The following is a 25,574-nucleotide window of genomic DNA, read 5'->3' on the forward strand; positions in this document are numbered from 1 at the left end:
TCCACCATCTTAAACTGTAATACTTCTCAAGTAACATTTCAAAAAAAAAGGAAAAGCAAACATTAAAACTAATTAAATTGCTCGCAAAAGGAAAAATATTAAAAGTGAGATATACAAAATCACTAACAAAAAAAGAGTACTATCATTTAAGAATATGAGAAGAATATAAGAATTTAATCTGCCTAAACCTTCTGCTGCCTACCTGTTTCCTCAACACTACCTGCCCCTCCACCAGTTTTCATATCATCAGCTAACTTGGCAACAAAGCCATTTATTCCATCATCTAAATCATTTATATACAGCATAAAAGGAAGCGGTCTTAACACCAACCCCTGCAGAACACCACTAGTCATTGGCATCTAACCAGAAAAGGATCCTTTTATTCCCACTCACTGCCTCCTACCTATCAGCCAATGCTCTAACCATGCCAGTAGCTTTCCTGTAATGCCATGGGCTCTTACACTTGGTATTCAGCTTCATGTGTGGCATTTTGTCAAGGGCCTTCAGGAAGTCCAAATATACAACATCTACTGCATCCCCTTTATCTATCCTAGGTGTAATCTCCTCAAAGAATTCCAATAGGTTTGTCAAGCAAGATTTTCCCTTAAGGAAACCATGCTGACTTTGTTCTATCTTGTCTTGTGTCACCAAGTACTCCACAATCTCATCCTTAACAAGTGACTCCAACACTTTCCCAACCACTGAGGTCAGGCTAACTGGTCTATAATTTTCTTTCTGCTGCCTCCCTCCTTTCTTAAAGAGTGCAGTGACATTTGCAATTTTCCAGTCCTCTGGCACCATGCCAGAGTCCAAAGATTTTTTGAAAGATCATTACTAATTCCTCCACAATCTCTAACGCTACCTCTTTCAGAACCCTAGGGTGCAGTTCATCTGGTCTGGGTGACTTATGTACCCTTGGGTCTTTCAGCTTTTTGAGCACCTTCTCCCTTGTAATAGGAACTGCACTCACTTCTCTTCCCTCACACCCTTCAACATCTGGAACACTGTTAGTGTCTTCCACAGTGAAGACTGATGCAAAATGCACATTTAGTTCATCAGCCGTCTGCTTGTCCCCCGTTATTATTTTTCCGGCCTCATTTTCTTGTGGTCCTTTATCAACTCTCATCTCTTATTTTTTATATCCTTGAAAAAGATTTTTCTATCCACCTTGACAAACAAGAGAAAATCTGAGGACGCTGGAAATCCAAGCAACACACAGAAAATGCTGGAGGAACTCAGCAGACCAGGCAGCATCAATGGAAAAGAGTACAGTCAATATTTTGGGCCGAGGCTCTTCATCAGGACTGAAAAAAATGATGAGGAGTCAGAGTAAGAAAGTTGAGCAGAGGGGAGGTGACAGGTGAAACCAGGAGGGGAACAGGTGAAGTAAAGAGCTGGGAAGTTGATTGGTGAAAGAGGTACAGGGCTGGAGAAGGGGGAATCTGATAGAAGGCCTGGGAATAAAGGGAGTGGGGGAGGGATAAGGAGCACCAGAGGGAGGTGATGGGCAGGTAAGGAGAGAAGGTGAGAGAGGGAAATGGGCATGGAGGATGTTGAAGGAGAGGGGAAATTACCAGAAGTTCAAGAAATCGATGTTCATGCCATTAGGTTGGAGGCTAACCAGATGGAATACAAGGTGTTGCTCCTCTAACCTATCCATGTTGATATTGTTTGTTAGCTTGCTTTCATATTCCATCTTTTCCCTCCTAATGATTCTGTTAGTTGTTTTCTGTAGGTTTTTACAAGCTTCCCAACCCTCTAACTGCCCACTTATTTTTGCTTTGTTGTCTGCCCTCTCTTGCTTCTACATTAGCTTTGACTTCCCTTGTCAGCCACGGTTGTAGTATTTTGCCATTTGAGTTCATTGTTTTTAAAATGCATCTATCCTGCACCATCCTTATTTTACCCAGAAACTCACACCATTGCTGCTCTGCTGTCATCCCTGCCAGCAGCTCCTTCCAATTTACTTTGGCCAACTCTTCTCTCATACCACTGTAATTTCCTTTACTCCACTGAAATACTGCTATGTCAGACTTTACTTTCTCCATAACAAATTTCAAATTGAATTCAATCATTTTGTGATCACTGCCTCCTAAGGGTTCTTTTTCTAAGCTCCCTAATCACATTACGTAACACCCAATCCAGTATAGCTGATCCCCTAGCAGGCTCCATGATAAACTGCTCTAAAAAACCATCTCGTAGACTCACTCTTGAGATCCATTACCAACCTGATTTTCCCAATTGACCTGCATCTTAAAATCTCCCATGACTATCATAACATTGCCCTTTTGACTCACCTTTTCTATTTCCTGTTGTAATCTGTAGTCCGCCTCCCAGCCACTGTTGGGAGGCCTGTATACAACTGCAACAATATACTACCTTAACAATGTCACCATATACTACCTTGAGATTTTTTTTCTTGCAGGCATTCATAATAGAACAAAGAAATACAATACAATCAATGAAAACCTTCACATAAAGACTGACAAACTCACAGCCACTCAAACATTTCCACAGTGTTTGCCTCCAGCGCCTCCCCTGAACAGCACATTCCTGGCACCCAGCACTCTGTGTGGGGGAAAAAAAAACACTTGCCCCTCACATCTTCTTGACCTCACTTTAAATGCATGCCGTCTGGTATTAGACACTTTGAGCCTGGCAAAGATACCGGCTTTCTACCCTACATCAATGGTCCAGATCATTGAGTCCAGCGAGTCCCGGACCAGAGGGCACAGTCTCAGAATAGAGGGATGCCCCTTTTTAACGGAGATGAGGAGGAATTTCTTTAGCCAGATGGTGGTGAATCTGTGGAGGCCAAGTCATTGGGTATATTTAAAGTGGAGGGTGATAGGTTATTGTTAGGTTACAGGGAGAAGGCAGGAGAATGGAGTTGAGAGAGATGGAATGGCAGAGGAAACTCAATGAGCCAAATGGCCTAATTCTGTTCCTATGTCTCATGGTCTCATAATTCTCATAGAGTCATAGAGAAGTACAGCACAGAAATTGGCCCTTCAGCCCATGTAGTACACGCCAAAACCATTTAATCTGCCTACTCCCAACGACCTGCACTGGGACCACAGCCCTCCATACCCCTACTATCCAAGTACCCATCCAAGCTTCTCTAAAATGTTGAAACCGAGCTCACATGCTCCTCTTGTACTGACAGCTCATTCCACACTCTCACGAACCTCTGAGTGAAGAAGTTTCCCCTCATGCCCCCCTTAAAACTTTTCACCTCTCACCCTTAACACATGACCTCTAGTTATAGTCCCACCCAACTTCAGTGGAAAAAAGCCTGTCTACACTTACCCTATCTATACTTACAATTTTGTTCGGATGGCTCTGCCATAGTTGGATGCATCAGCAAGGGAGATGAGGTTCAGTACAGGGCTACAGTAGGAAACTTTGTCACATGTTGTGAGCAGAATTATCTGCAGCTTAATGTGAAAAAGACTAAGGAGCTGGTGGTAGACCTGAGGAGAGCTAAGGTACCGGTGACCCATGTTTCCATCCAGGGGGTCAGTGTGGACATGGTGGAGGATTACAAATACCTGGGGATACGAATTGACAATAAACTGCACTGGTCAAAGAACACTGAGGCTGTCTACAAGAAGGGTCAGAGCCGTCTCTATTTCCTGAGGAGACTGAGGTCCTTTAACATTTGCCGGACGATGCTGATGATGTTCTACGAGTCTGTGGTGGCCAGTGCTATCATGTTTGCTGTTGTGTGCTGGGGCAGCAGGCTGGGTAGCAGACACCAACAGAATCAACAAACTCATTCGTAAGGCCGGTGATGTTGTGGGGATGGAACTGGACTCTCTGACGGTGGTGTCTGAAAAGAGGATGCTGTCCAAGTTGCATGCCATCTTGGTCAATGTCTCCCATCCACTACATAATGTACTGGGTGGGCACAGGAGTACATTCAGCCAGAGACTCATTCCACCGAGATGCAGCACTGAGCGTCATAGGAAGTCATTCCTGCCTGTGGCCATCAAACTTTACAACTCCTCCCTTGGAGGGTCAGACACCCTGAGCCAATAGACTGGTCCTGGACTTATTTCATAATTTACTGGCATAACTTACATATTACTATTTAACTATTTATGGTTCTATTACTATTTATTATCTATGGTGCAAGTGTAACGAAAACCAATTTTCCCCGGGATCAATAAAGTATGACTATGACTATCAAACCTCCCCTCAATCTTCTATATTCTAAAGAATCCAGTCCAAACCTATCCAATCTTTCTTTTTTACTCAGGTCCTCCAGACCCATCCTTGTAAATTTTCTCTGTACTCTTTCAACCTTGCTTACATCCTTTCTGTAGGTAGGCGAACAAAACTGGACACAATACTCCAAATTAGGCCTCACCAACCTCTTACACAACTTCAACATAACATCCCATCTCCTGTACTCAATATATTGATTAATGAAGGCCAATGTGCCAAAAACTTTCTTAATGACTATCTACTTTCAATGAATTATGCACCTGTATTCCCAGATCAGTGTTGGGCGCGTGGCCAAGTGGTTAAGGCGTTCGTCTAGTGATCTGAAGGTCGCTAGTTTGAGTATCAGCTGTGGCAGTGTGTTTGTGTCCTTGAGCAAGGCACTTAACCACACATTGCTCCAGTGTCTGTGTGAGGAGTGGCGCCCCACACAGACTTCCAATCTGCACCTCGTAAGGCATAAAAATGCCCGACACAGGCCTCTCATGGTCTGAGTCGACGTTCCCCTCCTTCCCCCCATTCCCAGATCGCATTGTTCTACCACACTTCTCCATGCCCCACCATTCACTGTGTAAAATTTACCCTGCAAAACCTTGCACTTGTTTGCATTAAATTCCATCTGCTATTTTTCTGTCTACAAGCCACGATGGCTTCCTCACTGTCCACTACACCCTGCAATCTTGGTGTCCTCCGCAAATTTGCTAATTCAGTTAAACACATTATCATCCAGATCATTGATATAGAAGACAAACAACAACTGGCCAAGCACCAACTCTTTCAATACGCCACTCCGGTCAGAGAGGCGACCCTCTGTTCGTACAATCGGCTTTCCAGAACAGCCAGGCTGTGGTCTATATTACTGTTTGAGTGAAGCCAGCGGCATTGACTGCCACATCTGGATGCTCCTTACCATGTCGGTGGTTTGAGTTTCTTCTTAACGCCCAGGTAGACCCTCAGACTCTTCACCGGCCATTCCTTGTCTGGCTTGTTACTCTGGAAGGGATTCAGATCCGTTTATTACTGAGGTACACTGAATTGGTAAGTCAGGGTGTCAGAGGTTACAGGGAGAAGGCAGGAGAATGGGGTTGAGAGGGATAACAAATCAGACATGATAGAATGGTGGAGCAGACTCAATGGATCAAATGGCCAAACATGCCCCTGTGTCTTATGGTCTAAAAGCTTCACTAGTAGCTCGTAGAACAGAGTACAGGCCTTCAGCCCATGATGTTGTGCTGATCTTTTAACCTACTCCAAGATCAATCTAACCCTTCACTCCCACATAATCATCCATGTGCCTTTCTTAAACATCCCTAATATATCTGCTTCTACCACCACCCCCGGCATTGCATTCCACACACTCACTGCTAACTAAAAATCCTATCTCTGACATCCACCCTATACTTTCCTCTACTCACTTACAATTATGTCCCCTCATATTAGCAGGTCATGACAGTGCAATGAGGTAGAACGAGGTACAATAACAGAATGCAAAATAAAGTGTAACAGTTACAGAGAAAGTGCAGTGCCGGCAGACGATAATGAGCAAGGCCATGATGAGGTAGACTGTGAGGCTAAGAGTCCATCTAATCCAGGGGTTCCCAACCATGGACCAATACCATAAAACAAGGGGTCTGTGGGCCCCAGGTTGGGAGCCCCTGCTCTAATCATACTAGGAATCTGTTCAAGGGTCTCTTTACAGCGGGACAGAAGTTGTCCGTGAGCCTGGTGGTACACGCTTTCAGGCTTTCCTATCTTCTGCCTGATGGGAGAGAGATTGCCCGGGGCATATAAAGGGCCTTTGATTACGCTGGCTGCTTTACTGAGGCAGTGAGAAATGTAGACAGAGTTCGTGGAGGGGAGTCTGGTTTCTGAGCTGTGTCCACATCTCCCTTCTGCAGTTTGCCACGATCACGGGCAGAGACGTTGCCGTACCAAGCCGTGACGCATCCGAGTAATGGGCGTTACAGTAGCGTATTGGTGAGCGCCACACTGTTACAGCGTCAGTGATCCGGTTCAACTCCGCCGCTGTCTAAGGCGTGGTCGCGCTGTGATGCACTGGGTTGGATGCTCTCTGTGTGCATTGATCAAAGTTGGTGAGGGTCAAAGGAGACATGCTGAATTTCTTTAGCCTCCTGCAGGAATGCTAGCTCAGCCACAGGACGTGTGGCAGAGGAGTCGGGCGGCCACACAACCTCTCCAGGCCTGCTTGCTCAGTCAATGTCTTGTCCACCAACTTAACTCCTCCTTTCTGCCCCCGACCAGGACACACAGACACCGACCACTCTGGGTGTTCACAAAGTCATAGAGCACCACAGCATAGGAACAGCCACTTCGGACCATCTATTCTGTGCCGACCCTTTGCTCTGCCTAATCCCCTCGACCTGCACCTGGATCACCTCCCATCCACGTGCTGAACCAAATTTCTCTTAAATGTTGAAATCGAACCCGCATCCGTCACTTCCCCTGGCAGCTTGATCCACACTCTCACCACTCTGAGTGAAGAAGTTCCCCCTCATCTTCCCTTAAACATCTCACTTTGCACCTTTAACCCATGACCTCTAGTTGTAGTCCCACCCAACTTCAGTGGGAAAAACCTGCTTGCACTTACCCTATCAAATCTCCTCTCATTCTCTTCCGCTCCAGGGAAGAAAGCCCTAACCTATTCAACCTTTCCTCATAACTCAGATCCTCAAGCCCCGGCAACATCCTTGTAAATTTTCTGTGTACTCGTTCAACCTTATTTTCCTCTTTCCTGTAGGTAGGTGACTAGAATTGCACACAATACTCCAAGTTAGGCCTCAACAACGTCTTGTACAACTTCAACATAGCATCCCAAAACCCGTGATTTTTTAAAAACGCAAACACGAGGAAATCTGCAGATGCTGGAAATTCAAGCAACACACACAAAATGCTGATGGAATGCAGCAGGCCAGGCAGCATCTCTAGGAAGAAGTACAGCAGCTGTTTCGGGCCGAGACCCTTCGCCAGGACTCACGACGAAGGGTCTCAGCCTGAAACGTCAACTGTGCTTCTTCTTGTGGACGCTGCCTGGCCTGCTGCGTTCCACCAGCATTTTGTGTGTGTTACCTGAGATTCTTAATACTTTGATTTATGAAGGCCACACCTCAATCTACCTGTGATGCCACTACCATGGAATTATGTATCTGTTTTCCCAGATCCCCCTGTTCTACCACACTCCTCAGTGCCCTACCGTTCACTGTGTAGGACCTACCCTGTCCCCCCAAAAGTGCAACACCTCACACTTGTCTGCGTTAGATGACAACTGACATTTTTCAGCCCCTTTTTCCAGCAGGTCCAGATCCCACTGCAAGCCATGATAGTCTTCCTCACTGCCCACTAAACCCCCAATCTTGGAGTCATCTGCAAATTTACTGATCCAGTTAAGCACATTATCACAATCAACAACAGACCCAGCACCAATCCCTACGGCACACCACTAGTCACAGACCTCCATTTCGAAAGGCAACCCTCTACTACCACTCTCTAGCTTCACCCTCCAAGCCGATGTATAATCCAATTTCCCACCTCATCTCGAATGTCAAGTGACTGAGCTTTCTTGTTCAGATTGCTGTGGACCTGATCCGAGTCATCCCTGGCCCCTGTACATTTTCAATCTTATCGAGGCCTTTCCTGTAGGTAGGTCAGCAGATGAATCAGTTTGATTGCCCTTCGTGCCAGTCCCTCCCCCCTCGCCCGGCGCAACTCACCCGCACTTCCTTGAAGAGCCGGAGGATGCCGTCAGTCAGCATGAAGTAGCGGTCGCTGAAGCTCCCCGTCCCAAGTCCCAACTTGCGCTCTTCTCGGAACTTGGCCATTCCGTGCTTCTGGTCAGCCACCTTACTCCCTGTGGGAGGCAGAGCACAGCAGGGCGTCAGACACAGCAAGGGGTGGGGAGAGGGCGGGGGGAGTGTGCATACGGCAACAGGGGGAGGGAGCAGTGCACGGGGAGGGGGAGGTGTGGACTGAGAGTGGAAGCTGCAGAGGGAGAGAGGAAGATGTGGAGGAAGAGAGGGAGGTGGGTGACAAAGAGGGAGTGTGAGGAGGAGATGATGGGGGGTAAGGATAGAGTGTCTGAGGGGAAGGGGTAAGGATCTCCCACCCAGTGACGTGATCAGGAACCCGGGACCGCACCTACCCAGGTACATCAGCATGGTCTCCAGCGCCGTGTTCTTCTTCACCACCAGGTAGCAGTCAGCCCCCAGAGAGTGCAGAATGGGCAACACCTTCTCGGAGTAATGGAGGGGCCGCTCTGAAAGAAACAACAACACTGTGATTGAGATGGGATAAACACACACCCTTAACACAGGGTGTGGGGTGAGCAATTAGTACACCGAATGTACTCAAGAGTCATACAACAGAGAAGTAGGCCGTTCGGCCCCATTACTCCGTTCCAGCCAAGGTGTCTGTATCAATCTCACATGTACAGACGGTTGTCTGACTGTATCAATCCCACATGTACATACTTCAATAGTAAATTTACTCTGAACTTTCAACTTACCTGTGTTTGGTATTGGGATTGGTTTATTACTGTCACATGTACTGAGGTACAGTGAAAAGCTTGTCTTGCAAACTGTTCATACAGATCAAATCATTACACAGTGCACTGAGGTAAAACAATAACAGAATGCAGAATAAAGCAACAGTTTCAGAGGAAGTGCAGTGCAGGCAGACAGCGACCGACTCACTCTGCCTCTCCCTGCAGATTCTGGATCACACCTACAAGCTGAGGTTCCTGTAACAGTTCATCGAGGGTTGAAGTTCTGTGCTGTAGTGCTCCGTGACTCCAACAACAATGCAGAATAAAGTGTAAAACCTACCAAAAGGGTGAAGTTCAGGTAAATGATAAGGGTGCAAGATCATAACGAGGTAGAATGTGAGGCCGAGAGTCCGTTTTAATGTACAGCATGTCTGTTCAAGTAACACACATCAAAGTTGCTGGTGAACGCAGCAGGCCAGGCAGCATCTCTAGGAAGCGGTACAGTCGACGTTTCGGGCTGAGACCCTTTGTCAGGACGAAGGGTCTCAGCCCGAAACATCCACTGTACCTCTTCCTAGAGATACTGTCTGGCCTGCTGCATTCACCAGCAACTTTGATGTGTGTTGCTTGAATTTCCAGCATCTGCAGAATTCCTCGTGTTTGCATGTCTGTTCAAGTGCTTGATAACACTGGGGTAGAAGCTGTGCTTGAACCTGATGTGGCATGCTTTCAGGCTTTGTAATCTTCTGCCTGATGAGAGAGGGAAAAAGTGAGAGTGTCCAAGGTGGGTGGGGGTGTTTTCTAGACCTGCAACATTTCCTCATGGGCCTTGAATTCAATCTGCTGGCTAATGAAGGCCAACACATAATACACCTTCTTACCCATCCTATTAATGAGGTAGATTGTGAGGTCAAGAAACCATCTTATCGTTCAATATGTTTGCTCAAGAGTCTGATAACGGTGGGGTAGAGGTTGTTCCTGAGCCTGGTGGGACGTGCTTTCAGGCTTTTGTATCTTCTGCCCGATGAGAGAGGGGAGACGAGAGAATGTCTGGGTGCGTGGGGTCTTTGATTTTGCTGGCTGATGCAGTGAGAAATGTCGGCAAAGTCTCTAAAGGTGGAGCTGGTTTCTGTGATGTGCTGTGTCGTGTTCACAATTCTCTGCATTTCCTTTGGCCTGTCTCTCTCTGAACCTTTCCTATCCATTGTTTTGTATTTGCACATTTTGTCTTCTTTTGCTGTGAATGCAAGAAAATGAATCTCAGAGTAGTCTACGGTGACACACTGTACTCAACGGCCACCTTATCAGGTTCACCTGTACACTGGCTCATTAATGCAAATACCTAATCAGCCAGTCAATGCATGAAAGCATGCACACATAGTCAAGAGGTTCAGGTGTTGTTCAGACCAAACATCAGAATGGGGACGAAATGCGATCTAAGTGACTCTGACCATGGAATGACTATTGGTGCCAGACGGGGTGGTTTGAGTATCTCAGAAACTGGTGAGCTCCTGGGATTTTCATGCACAATGGTCTCTAGTGCAGGGATTCCACAGACTGGTCCATGGCATAGAAAAGGTTGGGAAACCCTGCTCCAGAGTTTACAGAGAATGGTGCGACAAACAAAAAAAGACATCCAGTAAGTGGTAGTTCTGTAGGTGAAAACATCTTGTTAATGAGAAAGTTTAATGCTGATAGGAAGATGACAGTAACTCATATAACCACACATCACAACAGTGGTGTGCAGAACAGCATCTTTGAATGCACGGCACATTGAACCTTGAAGTGGATGAGCTAAGCAGCAGAAGACCACACCAGGTTCCACTCCTGTACCGAATAAAGTGGCCACTGATTACATATGCATGCACATTAATAATAAATTTGCTTTGAGCTTTGAATTCCTATTTATTTATATATAGATACAGCACAGAACAGGCTCTTCCAGCCCAACTAGACGCACTGCCCAGCAACCCACCTATCTAACCCTACACTGATCACGGGACAATTCACAATGACCAATTAACCTACTTACCGATACGTCTTTGAACCGTGGGAGGAAATCAGAGCATCCGGAAACCCAGTGTTCATGGGGAGGGGATACAAACTCCTTTCAGATGGTGCCAGAATTGAACTCTGAACTCCTGTGCCCCAAGCTGTGGTCATGTCATGCCAACTCCTAATCATGGCACGAATGTGTGTCACCAATTTATTTGCACTAAATCTGTAAGTTTTTCTATGCTTTGGTGATTCAGATTGAATAAATGGGGAGCATGGGACAGACTCAGGGAGGGAACACGAACAGAGAAGGCAGATTCTCAGCTGCCTACAGTGTCTTCCCCCTGCCTTGTGCAGCTGGATCCTGGACTTCCTGTCAGATGGCCAGCAGGTGGTAAGAGTGGGCTCCCTCACCTCTGCCCCATCCTCAACACAGGAGCCCCTCAGGGCTGTGTCCTAAACCCCCTCCTTTACTCTCTGTATACCCATAACTATACCCACAGTTCCAATCTGCTAATTAAATTTGCTGACAACACTACACTGATTGGCCCTATCTCAAATAATATCGAGGCAGCCTACAGAGAAGAAGTCATCTCTCTGACACAGTGGTGTCAAGGAACCAGCTTCTCCCTCAATGTCGCAAAAACAAAGGAGCTGGTTGTGGACTACAGAAGGAATGGAGACAGGCTAGTCCCTATTGGCGTCAGTGCATCTGGGGTTGAGAGGGTGAACAGCTTTAAATTCCTCGGCATACACATCACCGAGGATCTCACGTGGTCTGTACATACTGGCTGTGCCGTGAAAAAAGCACAACAGCGCCTCTTTCACCTCAGATGGCTGAGGAAGTTTGGTATGGGCCCCCAAATCCTAAGAACTTTCAACAGGGGCATAATTGAGAGCATCCTGACTGGCTGCATCACTGCCTGGTATGGGAACTGTACTTCCCTGAATCACAGGACTCTGCAGAGAGTGGTGTGGACAGCCCAGCACATCTGTAGATGTGAACCTCCTACTATTCAGGACATTTACGAAGACAGGTAAAAAGGGCCTGAAGGATCATTGGGAACCCGAGTCACCCCAATCACAAACTGTTCCAGCTGCTACCATCTGGGAAACGGTACCGCAGCATAAAAGCCAGGACCAACAGGCTCCGGGACAGCTTCTTCCACCAGGCCGTCAGACTCATTAATTCATGCTGAGGCAACTGAATTTCTAGGTTATATTGATTGTCCTGTTGTACATACTATTTGTTGCAAATGACTATAAATTGCACATTGCACACTTAGACGCAGACGTAACGCAAAGGTTTTTACTCCCCGTGTATATGAAGGATGTATGTAATAAAGTCAATTCAATTCAATTCCATCTCCTGACCAACCAGAGAGCCAGCTGAGCCAAGGTGCAGTATACTGCAGGCCCTCTTGGTGGTGGTGTTGAGCTACGTCTGGTTTCCCCCTAACTCAGCACTGCCATCAGCAGGGGTCCTAGATCCTTGCGGCACTCCACTAGTCACTGACCTCCAGGCAGAATACTATCCTTCCACAACTACCCTCTGCTTTCTTTCTGTAAGCCAATTTTTTATCCAAACAGCCAAGGTTCCACTGATCCCATGCCTCATGACTTTCTGGATGAGTCTCCCGTGGGGGACCTTGTCAAATGCCTTGCTAATATCCATGAAGACCACATCTACTGCCCTACCCTCAACAATTTCTTTTGCTACCTCTTCAAAAAACTCAATTAGGTTCGTGAGGCACGACCTTCCCTTCACAAAGCCATGTTGACTATCCTTGAGTAGACTGCACTTCTCCAAGTGCTCGTAGATCCTATTCGTAAGAATCCTTTCCAATAGTTTGCAGACCACTGACGTAAGACTCACCGGTCTATAGTTCCTAGGATTCTCCCTATTACCTTGTTTAAATACGGGAACAACATTTGCCATTCTCCGATCCTCCGGCACCTCCCCTGCCAAAGAGAATTCAAAGATCATAGCTACAGCTCCAGCGATCTCTTCTCTCACTTCCCACGGCAACCTGGGGTATATCACGTCCGGCCCTGGAGACTTATCAATCTTCATGTTTTTAAGAAGATCCAACACTTCTTCCTTAATCTCCACATTGTCCAGCACATAGGCCTGTTCTATTTCAACCTCACCCCAATCAAGGCCCTTTTCACTTGTGAATACTGAAGCAAAGCATTCATTTAGGACCTCTCCCAACTTCCTCCACCTCCAGGCACATGTTGCCTTCTTTATCCTTTAGCGGCTCCACCTTCATTCTTGTCATCCTTCTGTTCTTCACATACGCATAGAACGCCCTGGGGTTCTCCTGAATCCTACATGCCAAGGCCTTCTCATGTCCCCTTTGAGCTCTCCTAAGTCCTTTCTTAAGCTCCTTCCTGGCTACCCTATATTTCTCATGAGCCCCTCCTGCTTCCTGCTTCTTATGTCTAACATATGCTTCCTTCTTCCTCTTGACAAGTTGCTTCATGTGTTTTGTCAGCCACGGTTCCTTTTTCCTACCATTTTTTCCTTGTCACAGTGGGACAAACCTATCCTGAACCCAGCACAAGTGGTCCTAAACTTCCTCCACATTACTTCTGTGCTTTCACCCTTGAACATCTGTTTCCAATTTACTCTCGATAGATCCTGCCTCATCCCTTCATAGTTGGCCCTTTCCCATTTTGTCTGTTTTTATCCTTTTCCATAGCTATGCTGAAGCTAAGGGAGTTGTGGTCACTCTCACCAAAATGTTGCCCCACCAAGAGGTCTGCCACCTGACCAGGTTCATTACCCAGAACTAGATCCTGTATGGCCTCTCCTCTCGTCAGCCAGTCCACACACTGTGTCAGGAATCCTTCTTGAACACACCTGACAAATTCAGCCCCATCTATCCCCCCTTGCAGTCAGGAGGTGCCAGTCAATATGAGGGAAGTTGAAATCACCCATAACTACAACCCTGTGTTTCCTGCACTATTCTAAAATCTGCCTGCTTATCTGCACCTCGGTGTCCCGAGGGCTATCTGGGGAAGGGAAGCCCCTTTCTTTGAAGGTGGACATCTCAGTAGTTCTGGAATGAAAAGCCTCATCCTGAGAGCTGATGCAGTGGAGCCGGAAGAACTGAGAGAAGGGGATGGCATCCGTGCTGGGTTAGGGACTGGTCACTCATGTCGTTGCTGCCCTCTAGTGTTCACTCCGTAAGCTGGATCAGCAACTGCATTAACATGTGATGAGGAACTGTTGTATGCTTGTTCTTGCAGAAACCTGGCTCTAAGACTAAACATCCCATGCACCATCAATTTGCAGGTCATGACACTCAGGGACTTGGGCTATATCATTTTTCGTGACTACATGTTTTTCTGCTATTATAACTGTATGTGCTGTGTGCTGATGGTACTGTGCTTTGCACCTTGGCCCCGAAGTAACACTCTTTCATTTGGATATATTCATGGGTATGATTGAATGAGTTAAACGAACTTTACCATGTTCTGCCTGTGCAATGACTTGATCTGCACAGAGTCAGAAAAATACAGCACAGAAACAGGCCCTTTGGCCCATCTAGTCCGTGATGAATCATTTAAACTGCCTCTCCCATCGACCTGCACTGGGACCACAGCCCTCCATATCCCCACTGTCCTTGTACCGATCCAACATGCAAGACAAGCTTTTCATTGTATCTTGGTACAATGCATATTACTGTATGTTTCAATATTTTGATATAGGTGTGACACAAAGCTAATCTTAATCTTATCACTGAATGATATAAATCCAGTTTCTCCCTCCACAGAGGCTGCCTGACCTGCTGAGTGTTTCCAGCATTTTCTGTTGGTTATTCCTGTGTATGTTACATAGCGGGAGGGGGGAGGGAAAAAAAACTAAACTGACCCATTTCCTCCCTGTCGATCACCTCAAAGCAACACCAGTTGTCTTTCTCCTTGGTGGTCAACTTGCGAAGATACAAAACTTCATTGGTCAACTCCTGTGCCGTCATGGTGGCTGGGACCTGAGCAGACAGAGAGAGAGAGAGAAAATTAGAGCCTACCTTATTGAACCGTACAAAGTTCTTAAGGAGCAGAGATGTGCAGCTGAAGTTTCCCCGGCAGAATAATTGCATTGAAATGTCTAATACCAGAGGGCATGCATTGAATTGAATTGACTTTATTACATCCTTCATGTACAAGAGGAGTAAAAATCTTTACATTACATCTCCATCTAAATGTGCAATGTCTAATTATAGTAATTTATAATAAATAGTATGTACAACAGGTCAGACAATATAACATAGAAATACAATTGTGTCAGCATGAAGTAATAAGTCTGATGGCCTGGTGGAAGAAGCTGTCCCGGAGCCTGCTGGTCCAAGCTTTTACGCTGCCGTACTGTTTCCCGGATGGTAGCAGCTGGAACAGTTACTGGTTGGGGTGACTCGGGTCCCCAATGATCCCTCGAGCCCTTTTTACACCCATCTTTGTAAATGTCCTGAGTAGTGGAAAGTTCATATCTACAGATGCGCTGGGCTGTCCGCACCACTCTCTGCAGAGTCCTGCGATTGAGGGAAGTACAGTTCCCATACCAGGCAGTGATGCAGCCAGTCAGGATGCTCTCAATTGTGCCTCTATAGGAAGTTCTTAGGATTTGGGGGCCCATACCAAACTTCTTCAATCGTTTCAGGGGAAAGAGGCGCTGTTCTGCTTTTTTCACCATACAGCCAGTAGGTACAGACCACGTGAGATCCTCGGTGATGTTTATGCCGAGGAGCTAAAGGCTGTTCACCCTCTCAACCCCAGATCCATTGATGTCAATAGGGCTAGCCTGTCTCCATTCCTCCTGTAATCCACAACCAGCTCCTTTGTTTTTGCGACATTGAGGTTTTCTTGACACCACTGTGTCAGGGTGATGACTTCCTCTCTGCAGGCTGCCTCATTATTATTGGAGATTAGGCCAATCAGTGCAGTGTCGTCAGCAAATTTAATTAGGAGATTGGAGCTGTGGGTGGCGACACAGTCATGGGTATACAGAGAGTAAAGGAGCGGGCTTAGGACACAGCCATGAGGGGCACCTGTGTTGAGGGTCAGAGGGGCTGAGGTGGGGGATCCCACTCACCTCCGCCCATTTAAGGTGAGAAAGATATGTGAGTGGCAATTTTTTTTTATTACACAGAGTTGTGGATGCCTGGAATGCACTGCATAGGGTGGTGGCAGATACATTAGGGACATTTAAGAGATGTGTAGATAGACGCATGAACGTGAGGGAAAGGGAAGGACAAGGACATGCCCGTATTCACCAGAGTGGTGAATCTGTGGAACTCGTTGCCACAGGTGACTATGGAGGCCAAGTCACTGGGTATATTTAAGGCAGAAGCTGACAAATTCTTGATTGGTCAGAGCATGCAGGGATATTGGAAGAAGACAGGAGATTGGGGCTGAGAGGGGAAATGAATCAGTCATGATGAAATGGCGGAGCAGACTCCGTGGGCCAAATGGCCCAATTCTGCTCCTATATTTTATGGTCTTATTATAATGGCTATTGACCAGTCAATCACAAGTAAAGCCCTCCTCACTATCGAGCACACCTACATGAAATACTGTCACAGTAAAGCAGCATCCATCATCAGGGACCCCCACTACCCACAACCTGCTCTTTTCTCACTGCTGCCATCAGGAAGGAGGTACGGGAGCCCTCAAGACTCTCACCACCAGGTTCAGGAACAGTTATTACCCCTCAACAATCAGGCTCTTAAACCAAGGGGATAACTTCACTCACCCCATCATTCAAATATTCCCACAACCAATGGACTCACTTTCAAGGACTCTTCATCTTACGTTCTCAATATTTATTGCTTATTTATTATTATTTCTCTTTTTTGTATTTGCTCAGTTTGTTGTCTTTTGCGCTCTGGTTAAACGACCAAGTTGGTGTGGTCTTACATTTATTCTGTTATGGTTATTATTCTATAGACATTGAGAATGCCCTCAAGAAAATGAATCTCAAGGTTGTAGATGGTGACTTTGATAATGAATTCACTTTGAACTTTGTGTTGGCTAAAGGGATTAATTTACTTGTCCATTTGATTATTAACTTAATTGGATTAGCACAAGCTCCTGTCTATGTACTATGTTCAAATAAGAGTTAGCGGTGAGGGATACAGGTCACAGGAAGGCTCCTCCTCCACATTTTACTATGGGGGGGGAATGGCAGAGGGGAGGGAGGGAGAGCGAGAGAGAGAGAGAGAATGTGTGAGAGAGTGTGAGTGAGAGAGTGATTGTAAGACTGTGTGTGAGAGCGAGTGTGAGCGAGTGTGTGTGTTTGTTTTTTTAACACGGAGAGTGGTGGGTGTGTGGAACACTCTGCCAGGGACATTTACAAAACTCTTAGACACGCACATAGATGATAGGAAAATGGAGGTGTATGTGAGAGGGAGGAGTTAGATTGATCATGGAGCAGTTTAAACATAATGGGCCGTAAAGCTTGCACTGTGCTGTGATGCTCTTTGTTCAGAGGGTTGAGAACATTTGAGTATATTCAAGAGAGAGATGGGACAGTAAACGTGGTGACACTTGCCAGCTGCCCAGCACATTCCTCAGATGGAGCTGGTCGTTGATGCAAATGCTGCATTCACCGCACGTTTCGATGTACATACAACAGATTAATCTTAAACACAAGAGATTCTGGAAATCCAGAGCAACACACACAAAATGCTCGAGGAACTCAGCAGGTCAAGAACATTGATAAATTCTGGCATCTTCCCCCTTCCTTTCTCGTCCTGATGAAGGATCCCAGCAGAAAATGTCGACAGTTTATTCCACTCCTCAGATGCTGCCTGACCTGCTGAGTTCCTCCAGCATTTTGTGTGCATTACTGACAAGTAAATCTGAACAGATGAGAACGTAAAACCTTCCCGCTGTATCTCAGTACCTGTGACAGTTATAAACCAATAACCAGTCACTACAGACATACCTTTAGACTCAACTCACAATCCTCCTTCTTCTCCTCCAGGTAGACGGTGCAGATAAAGTCCCCGGCATTCTGCAGGGTGGGGGGGGGGAGGGGAAGAGGGAGAGAGAGCACAATATCAGGTTGGCAGTATCTCATGTGGGCACGTGGCCAAGTGGTTAAGGCATTTTGACTAGCGACCTGAAGGTTGTGAGTTTGAGCCCCAGCCAAGGCAACGTGTTGTGTCCTTGAGCAAGGCACTTAATCACACATTGCTCTGCGACAACACTGGTGCCAAGCTGTATGGGTCCTAATGCCTTTCCCTTGGACAACATCAGTGTCGTGGAGAGGGGAGACTTGCAGCATGGGCAACTGCTGGTCTTCCATACAACCTTGCCCAGGCCTGCGCTCTGGAGAGTGAAGACTTTCTAGGCGCAGATCCATGGTCTCGCAAGACTAACAGATGCCTTTTTTTTTAGTATGTCTGGTACCCTGGACCCTGCTCCAACTCCCAATCATTGACCCCAGCCCGATCTCTGTCTGGCCCTAGCCCATCTAGACTGTAGCTCAACCTTTGGTCAGTGTGAACCCAGACCAGCCCTGGTCACTGACTTCTGTCTGACCCTGGTCAGTCTAGATGCTGTCTTGACCTCTGATCACCAAACCCCATTTCTCTAGACCCCCACAGACTGTCGCAAATACCTCTGGATGTACTATGGAGAGCAGACAAACTGGCTGCATCACCGTCTGGTACGGAGGGGCCACCGCACAGGATCGGAAAAAGCTGCAGACAGTTGCAAATACAGCCAGCTCCATCATGGGCACTGGCCTCCCCAGCACCGAGGACGTCTTCAAAAGGCGATGCCTCAGAAAAGCAGCATCCATCATTAAGAACCCTCATCACCCAGGACAGGCCCTCTTCTCATTGATACCATCAGCGAGGTACAGGAGCCTGAAGACACACACTCAACAATCCAGGATCAGCTTCTTCCCCTCCACCATCAGATTTCTGAACAGGTAGTGAACCCATGCACGCTACTTCCCTTTTTTTTTGCTTTTTTGCACTACTTTATATATAGATATAGTTTTTATTATTATGTATTGCCATGTATTGTTGCCACAAAACAAATTTCATGACAAATGTGAGTGATATTAAACCTGATTCTGATCCCAGCCTAACCTGCGATCACTGACCCCTCTCTGACTCGACCCCGGCCTGACCTCTGATCACTGACCCCAGCCTGACCTTGGTCTATTTAGACCTCCAGCCTGACCTTGGATCACTGACCCCTCTCTGTCTCGACCCCACCCTGACCTCTGATCACTGACCCCTGCCTGACCCTGGTCCATTTAGACCTCCGGCCTGACCTTGGATCATTGACCCCAGCCTGACCTTGGTCTGTCTACATGCTGACCTGTCTGGTTTACAGCTGGATATTTGCTAACACATTCACCCCTCCCCATCGGATATCACAGACCTAACTCTCCCCTCCTTCCTGCCCACAACCAGCGGAAGCCAGATTTCCCCCAGTGTGGGGAGGTGAGTCACCACCACGTGCTTATCCTCGGGATGAGGCCTCACGAGGGGGAGGGGGAGGGGGAGGGACGTGGATGGGACACTCAGTAGTGAGGCCTGCTGGTGAAGGACGGCCCGGGTGGTTGGCCTCAGCAACTCCACACTCCCCTCAGTCCCACAACCGCCCCCCCCCCCACTCAGAGGGGAGATCCCAGACTCAGGAGTAGGGGAGAGGGGAAAGTTGGTCCTCCCTCCGTCAGTGCAGGGGGACACGCCTCACCTGGCCGGACTGCATCAGCGGGGCGTCCCGGAGACGAATGATACTAACGATCTCGTCCAGCTGTCGTTTCAGCTGATGCTCGTCCACCTGCGGGGGGGTAAGGAAAGGGTTAACTCTCCGTGAGCCACCATTACCCCAATCAACAGAGGTCCACAAGGCAGGGAGAGGAAACTGTTAACTCTCCACGCGTCACCATTATCCCAATCAACAGGGTCCACAATACGGGGGAAGGAAAGCGTTAACTCTCTGTGCAACGCCATTACCCCAATCGACGGGGGTCCACATGGCGGGGGGAAGGAATGAGTTAACTTTCCGTGAGCCACCGTTCAACTGGGGTCTACACAGCCGGGGGGGGGAGGGGAAGAATGGGTTAACATCCGTCCGTTGCCATTTCCCTTGAGTTGGGTGCGGTGGGGGAAGAGCGTGAACACTGTCATTAGCCCCCATCAATAGGGGTCTGGTGGATGGGAACGGGTTTATGTCTGTGGACTGTCATTATCCCCATCCATGGGGTCCTCAGGGAAGGCGCTGAAAAGATTAGCACTCTCTGTAAGACACACTCACACGCACACAGAAAATTCAGGAGGAAATCAGTAGATCAGGCAGCATCTGTGGAAATGAATAAACAGTCAACGTTTTGACCAGAGACCCTTCATCAGGACTGGAAAGGAAAGGATTGGATGGGTGGGGAGTGATTGTGGTGGGAGACATGGTGTGGATGGGAGGGGGCACCTGAGAGGGGGTGTTGGAGATGTGCGGTTTGGAGATGGAGATGGAATTAAGAAATGGGAGGGAGTGATAGAGATGGAAGTGTTTTGAGCATGGGAGGGGTGATGACAGGAGATTTGGAGGTGGGAGGAGCGGCGACGGGGGATTTGGAGGTGGGAGGGGCGACGACTGGGGATCTGGAGGTGGGAGGGGTGATGACGGGGGATCCGGAGGTGGGAGGGGTGACGATGGGGGTCTGGAGGTGGGAGGGGCGACGACGGGGGTCTGGAGGTGGGAGGGGCGACGATGGGGGTCTGGAGGTGGGAGGGGGTGATGAAGATGGGCAGTTTGGAAACTAGAGGGGGTGATAAAGTTGGGTGGTTTGGAGATGGGAGCGGTTGATGGGGATGGGACAGGAGGTTATAATGGGGAGTGGGGATGGAGATTTTGGATTTGGAGATGAGAGAGGTGATGATGGGTGATTTGGAGATGGGAGAGGTGATGATGGGTGATTTGAGGATGGGAGAGGACAGCGGTTTGGGACACTGGGTTAAAAAGGCACTCGGGAACCTGGAGCGGACAAGGGAAGAGTTGATGAAACCCAACAGGTGAGTCACTCACGTTGAAGAGCATGATGAAATGATTGATGAGATCCTCGACCACTCGGCCCACCTTGTTGTCCTGCCCATCCGTCTGGAAGAGTGTGGGCCCGAAAACAATGGCCAGATTGTGCGTGGTCATCTGGTTCTTATCGGAGACCTTCTGTACACTGCAATAGAAACCAGTTCATCACTCAGCCACTGCACAGAACCTTCCCCAGGGACCCATCTCACCTCGTCCTGGGAGGCGCCTGTCCACCTCAAGCTGGAAATTTACACCTGACCTCCTGTTGTGACTCTTTCTCTTAATGTCACCATCCTCACCACCCCACCCCAAGCAGCAATCTAATGACCTTATAATCATGGACACCAGAAGAATAGGACCCAACACATCTATGGAGGGGAATAAACAGTCGGTATTTTGGGCTGAGACCCTCCATCAGATCTGGAAATGAAGTGGGGGGGTGGAGATGGGACGGAGTACAAGATGGCAGATGATAGGTGAGGGGGAAGGGTGTGAAGTGAGAAGCTGGGAGGTGATAGGTGGAAGAGGTGAAGGGTGGAAGGAGGAGAAATCTGATAGGAGAGGAGAGTGGACCATGGGAAAAAGGGAAGGGGGAGGAAAACCAAGGGAGGTGATGGGAAGGTGAGGAAAAGAGAAGTGGTGAGAGGCTAACCAGAATGAGGAATGGAGAAAGAGAGGAGACGGGGAAGAAATTACCAGAAGTTGACTAGACATTGTGGACCAACAGGCCTATACTCTTCTGTACTCTTCCTTTTCTACATTCTATATTAAATCAACGTTCATGCCATCGGGTTAGTGGCTACCAGATGGAATATGAGACATTGCTCCTTCAACCTAAGTTTAGCCTCATCGTGGCAGTCAGGTAGGCCATGGACAGTGCTGATTAAGTGTCTTGGCCCAAAGCGTTGACTGTTCCTCTCCATAGACGCTGCTTGACTTGCAGAGTTTGTGTGTTTTGCCTTGGACAGGCATGTCCAAATGGGAAAGGAAATGGGTGGCCACTAGGAAATCCTGCCTTTTGTATTGGACAGATCGAAGGTAGGATCTCCCATGTATCAAATGGTGATATTGTGACCTCCCAATCTACCTCGTCACAGACCTTGTGCCTTACTGTCTGCCTGCACTGCACTTTCTCTGTAACTGTAACACTATTTCTGCGTTCTGTTTCCCTTTTGTACTCAATGTACTTATCTATGGAATAGCAAAAACCACAGAGAAGTTCACCAGGGTCTCTCGCCCACGAACTGTGACATTTACCGGGACCGTTGCAGACGAAAGGCCCAAAGCATTGTTGAGGACCCCTACCACCCATCCCACAATCTCTTTGACCCAGCACCATCAGGAAGGAAGTCCAGGAGCATCAGGACTAGGACAGCCAGACTGAGTAACAGCTTCTTCCCTCAGGCTGGGAGACTAATGAATACCCTGTCACCATCGAGATCTCATCACTTGGACTTTACTGCTTACCTGTACTACACACTACATGCATTTTGAATGATATTTGATAACAATATTTTGTATTGTGTGCTGTGTGTGATATTTGCACCGTGGTCTGGAGGAATACAGTTTCCTTTGGTTGTATATATGTACAATCAGATGACAATAAACTTGAACTTGAAAAATCTGTCTAGATGGCAGACAAACAAAAGATTTTCACTGCATCTCAGCAGATGCGACAATAATAAAGCAATTACCCGTCAGCCCATCGTGCCATGCTAGTCTCTCTGTCTGTCTACACTAATCCCACCTGCCTACATTATGACTGTCTCCTCCTGTGCCTTCTTTAAGTGTCTGTCCAAATGCCTCAGACACAATGACTATATCCGATCCCATCACCTCCTCTGGCAGCGAGTTCTACATATCATCCACTCTGTGAAAATAAACACTGCAAGGGAATACTACACTGCAGGACGAGCCCATTTTTGCGGAGGATATTTAACCAAGATATTCCCACTCTCCCCTGCACTCTCTCTCATGGGATTCAAGTTCAAGTATATTGTCATTCAACTGTACACAAGAGACACCATGGTAGCATTGTGGTTAGCACAACACTTCATGGTACTAGCAGCCCAGGTTCAATTCCCACCACTGCCTGTAAGGAGTTATTACGTAGTCCCCCGTGAACGTGCGCGTTTCCTCCGGGTGCTCCGGTTTCCTCCCACAGTCCAAAGACGTACCAGTTAGTGGGTTAACTGGTCATTGTAAATTGTCCTGTGATCAGGCTCGGGCTAAATCGGGGAATTACTGGGTATATAACAAAACTATTCCTCTGCACAACACAGTACATACAACTCACACACAACACATTAAGTAATATTACCACAAATAAATTAACAAATATAAAATACATTTAAGTTTGACATTGAGCATAAAATGCATGTATGACACAAGTTAAGAAGTAAACAGTATAACTCTACGTTTGATAGCAGAGTGGGAGCTTGTTCATACAAAAGACAACACTGTAAGCAATCTGTACATTCTCCATGACATCATGTGGGTTTCCTCCACGTGCTTTGGTTTCCTCCCAAATTCCAAAGATGTACATGTTAAGGCTAGTAAGTAGTGGCATGCTAAATTGGCGCCAGAAGTATGGCAACACTTGCAGGCTGCCCCCAGCGCATCCTTGGACTGTGTTGGTTGTTGACACAAAAGACACATTTCACTTTATCCTCCAATGTATACGTGTCAACTAAAGCTAATCTTTAATTTTTTCTGATAATGTAGCACTCTCTCCCTCATCAGACATGCTTCTACAGACGTACTGTTGAAAGTAGCCTGACTGGTTGTATCACGGTCTGGAAAGGCAATGTGAATGCACAGGATTGTAAGAAACTCCAGAGAGAAGTGGACTCATCCTCCACAGGGAGTATCTACTGGAGGCCCGCTCAAGGCAGCAAAATCCAGCATCAAAGGTCCCCACCATCTGGGCCATGCCATCTTCTTGCAGACACTGTCAGAAGACTGAAGTCCCACACCACCAGGTTCAGGAACAGCTACCCCCCTTCAACCATTCCGTTCTTGAACTGGCTGACACAACCCTAATCATGACAGTTTAACAACTCCACAATCACTTCGCACTCCAGTGGGTTTGTTGCTATTCTAATTACCTCTGTCCAATGTAAGCTTGTAATTTAAACTATTGTTAAATCCTCCTGTTACCCACAGTTGAACATCTTTTCCTGTTGTGTTTCCATCACAGAATCTTTCCTCAGCTGGACGACCCAGCGATTCCCCAGCCTGAGAAGAAACAGGTATTACCTCCCCCCATGGACTTTGGAGGGCCCCTGGCCAAGACTGAAGATTTAAAGATCAGCTTCATTTGTCCTGTATACATCAAAACATACAGTGAAGTGTATCATTTGTATCAACGACCACCACGGTCCAAGGATGTGTTGGTGGCAGCCCATTTGTCGCAATGATTCTGGCACTAACATAGCACGTCCACAACTTACCAGCCCCAACCGGTACGTCTTCGGAATGTGGGAGGAAACCGGAGCACCCACAGGAATCCCACACGGTCACTGGAAGAATGTTACCAACTCCTTACAGACAGTGGTGGGTAACAGCGTTACGCTAACTGCTACGCTTCCTTGTCGCCCTTGCCCATGTTGAAGTGCTGGCGCTTACCAGTAGAGGTGGTTGATCAAAGCTTTGAGGGTGGCGCGGTTGACTTTGGGCAGGTTAGTGGCCAGCTTCTGATACTGCTGAATCTTCATCCACTCATCGGGAATCACTGGGGTGGACAGAAAGCAGACAAACCATCAATGACAACCTATTCCGACAGGGAGTACCGGGCCGTGGGAACCACTGTGATCAAATCTGCACTCCCACAAGCCGAGATGTGACGGAGGACTCACGGCTGTAGTCAGTCGACAGTCCGAGCTCGGGGAGGGGAATTCATGATCTCAATGCGCTGGATGGGAGTTATGTATTTTTACTTAAAGACACAGCGTGGTAACAGTTCCTTCCAGCCCAATGAGCCCGTGCTGCCCAAATACACCCATGGGGGGTAATTAACCTACTAACCCGTACGTCTTTGGAATGTGGGAGGAAACCCATGCAGTCACAGACAGTGACGGCAATTAAACCCAGGTTGCTGGCGCAGTAATAGCGTTACACCGGGGTGGCCAATCTTTTACATTCCATGCGTCAATTTTTTCACTCACGAGTTCGGATGCGCCATACAACTCTTGTACCCCCATTCAATTCTTGTAAAAATATGTTAATATAGAACTCCTGCATGAAAAAAAATCACGTGAACTCATGCACGAAAAAATTGATGCGCAGGCCAGCTGGTGGCGCAACGACATCGGCGCTGGACCCGGGACAGAGCTTCCCGGGTTCAAAACCAGTTGGGTCCACCCCCGAGCATGCCTTTTTTTGAGTGTCGAGTTTGCAAATCGACCTCGTAAAATAAAGGGGAAATACTGCAAAAATGTCTGTGTGAGGAGTGGCTCACCACACAGTCTCTCTCTCTCTCGCTCTGCGCCTTGGAAAAAGCCATGAACAATCCATCATCACGCACACACGCACACAGGCACACACCAAAAAAAAAGAAAAAATTGACGCACGGAATGTAAAAGGTTGGCCACCCCTGCGCTACACAAACCGCTACGCCACTGTGACGTCGGAGTTCAGAGTTCATTCCCAGCATCCTCTGTAAGGACTTTGTATGTCCTCCCCACGGAATGTGTGGGTTTCCTCCAGGCGCTGCAGTTTCCTCCCACAGTCCAAATTCGTACGGTTAGCAAGTTAGTAGGTCACTGTAAATTGCCCTGTGATTAGGCCAGGGTTAAAC

The 25,574-nt window shown here is 47.5% G+C and overlaps 1 protein-coding gene across 8 annotated transcripts in view; it reads right to left on the reverse strand.

Moving 5' to 3' along the window:
• The window catches only part of LOC134349807 (arf-GAP with Rho-GAP domain, ANK repeat and PH domain-containing protein 1-like), a 310,918-nt gene that overhangs the window by 17,069 nt on the left and 268,275 nt on the right, over positions 1–25,574 (reverse strand). For all 8 annotated transcript variants that reach the window (XM_063054705.1, XM_063054704.1, XM_063054701.1 and 5 more), the window contains 8 exons: positions 24,404–24,509; positions 20,774–20,921; positions 19,445–19,531; positions 17,673–17,741; positions 14,601–14,718; positions 8,384–8,497; positions 7,956–8,092; positions 5,138–5,220 (listed from right to left, as the gene is read on the reverse strand). In XM_063054705.1, coding sequence (XP_062910775.1) covers positions 5,138–5,220; positions 7,956–8,092; positions 8,384–8,497; positions 14,601–14,718; positions 17,673–17,741; positions 19,445–19,531; positions 20,774–20,921; positions 24,404–24,509 — 862 coding nt within the window. The remainder of the gene's footprint in view (positions 1–5,137; positions 5,221–7,955; positions 8,093–8,383; positions 8,498–14,600; positions 14,719–17,672; positions 17,742–19,444; positions 19,532–20,773; positions 20,922–24,403; positions 24,510–25,574) is intronic.

This window comes from Mobula hypostoma, chromosome 7 (genome assembly GCF_963921235.1).
Source record: "Mobula hypostoma chromosome 7, sMobHyp1.1, whole genome shotgun sequence".
NCBI lineage: Eukaryota > Metazoa > Chordata > Chondrichthyes > Myliobatiformes > Myliobatidae > Mobula > Mobula hypostoma.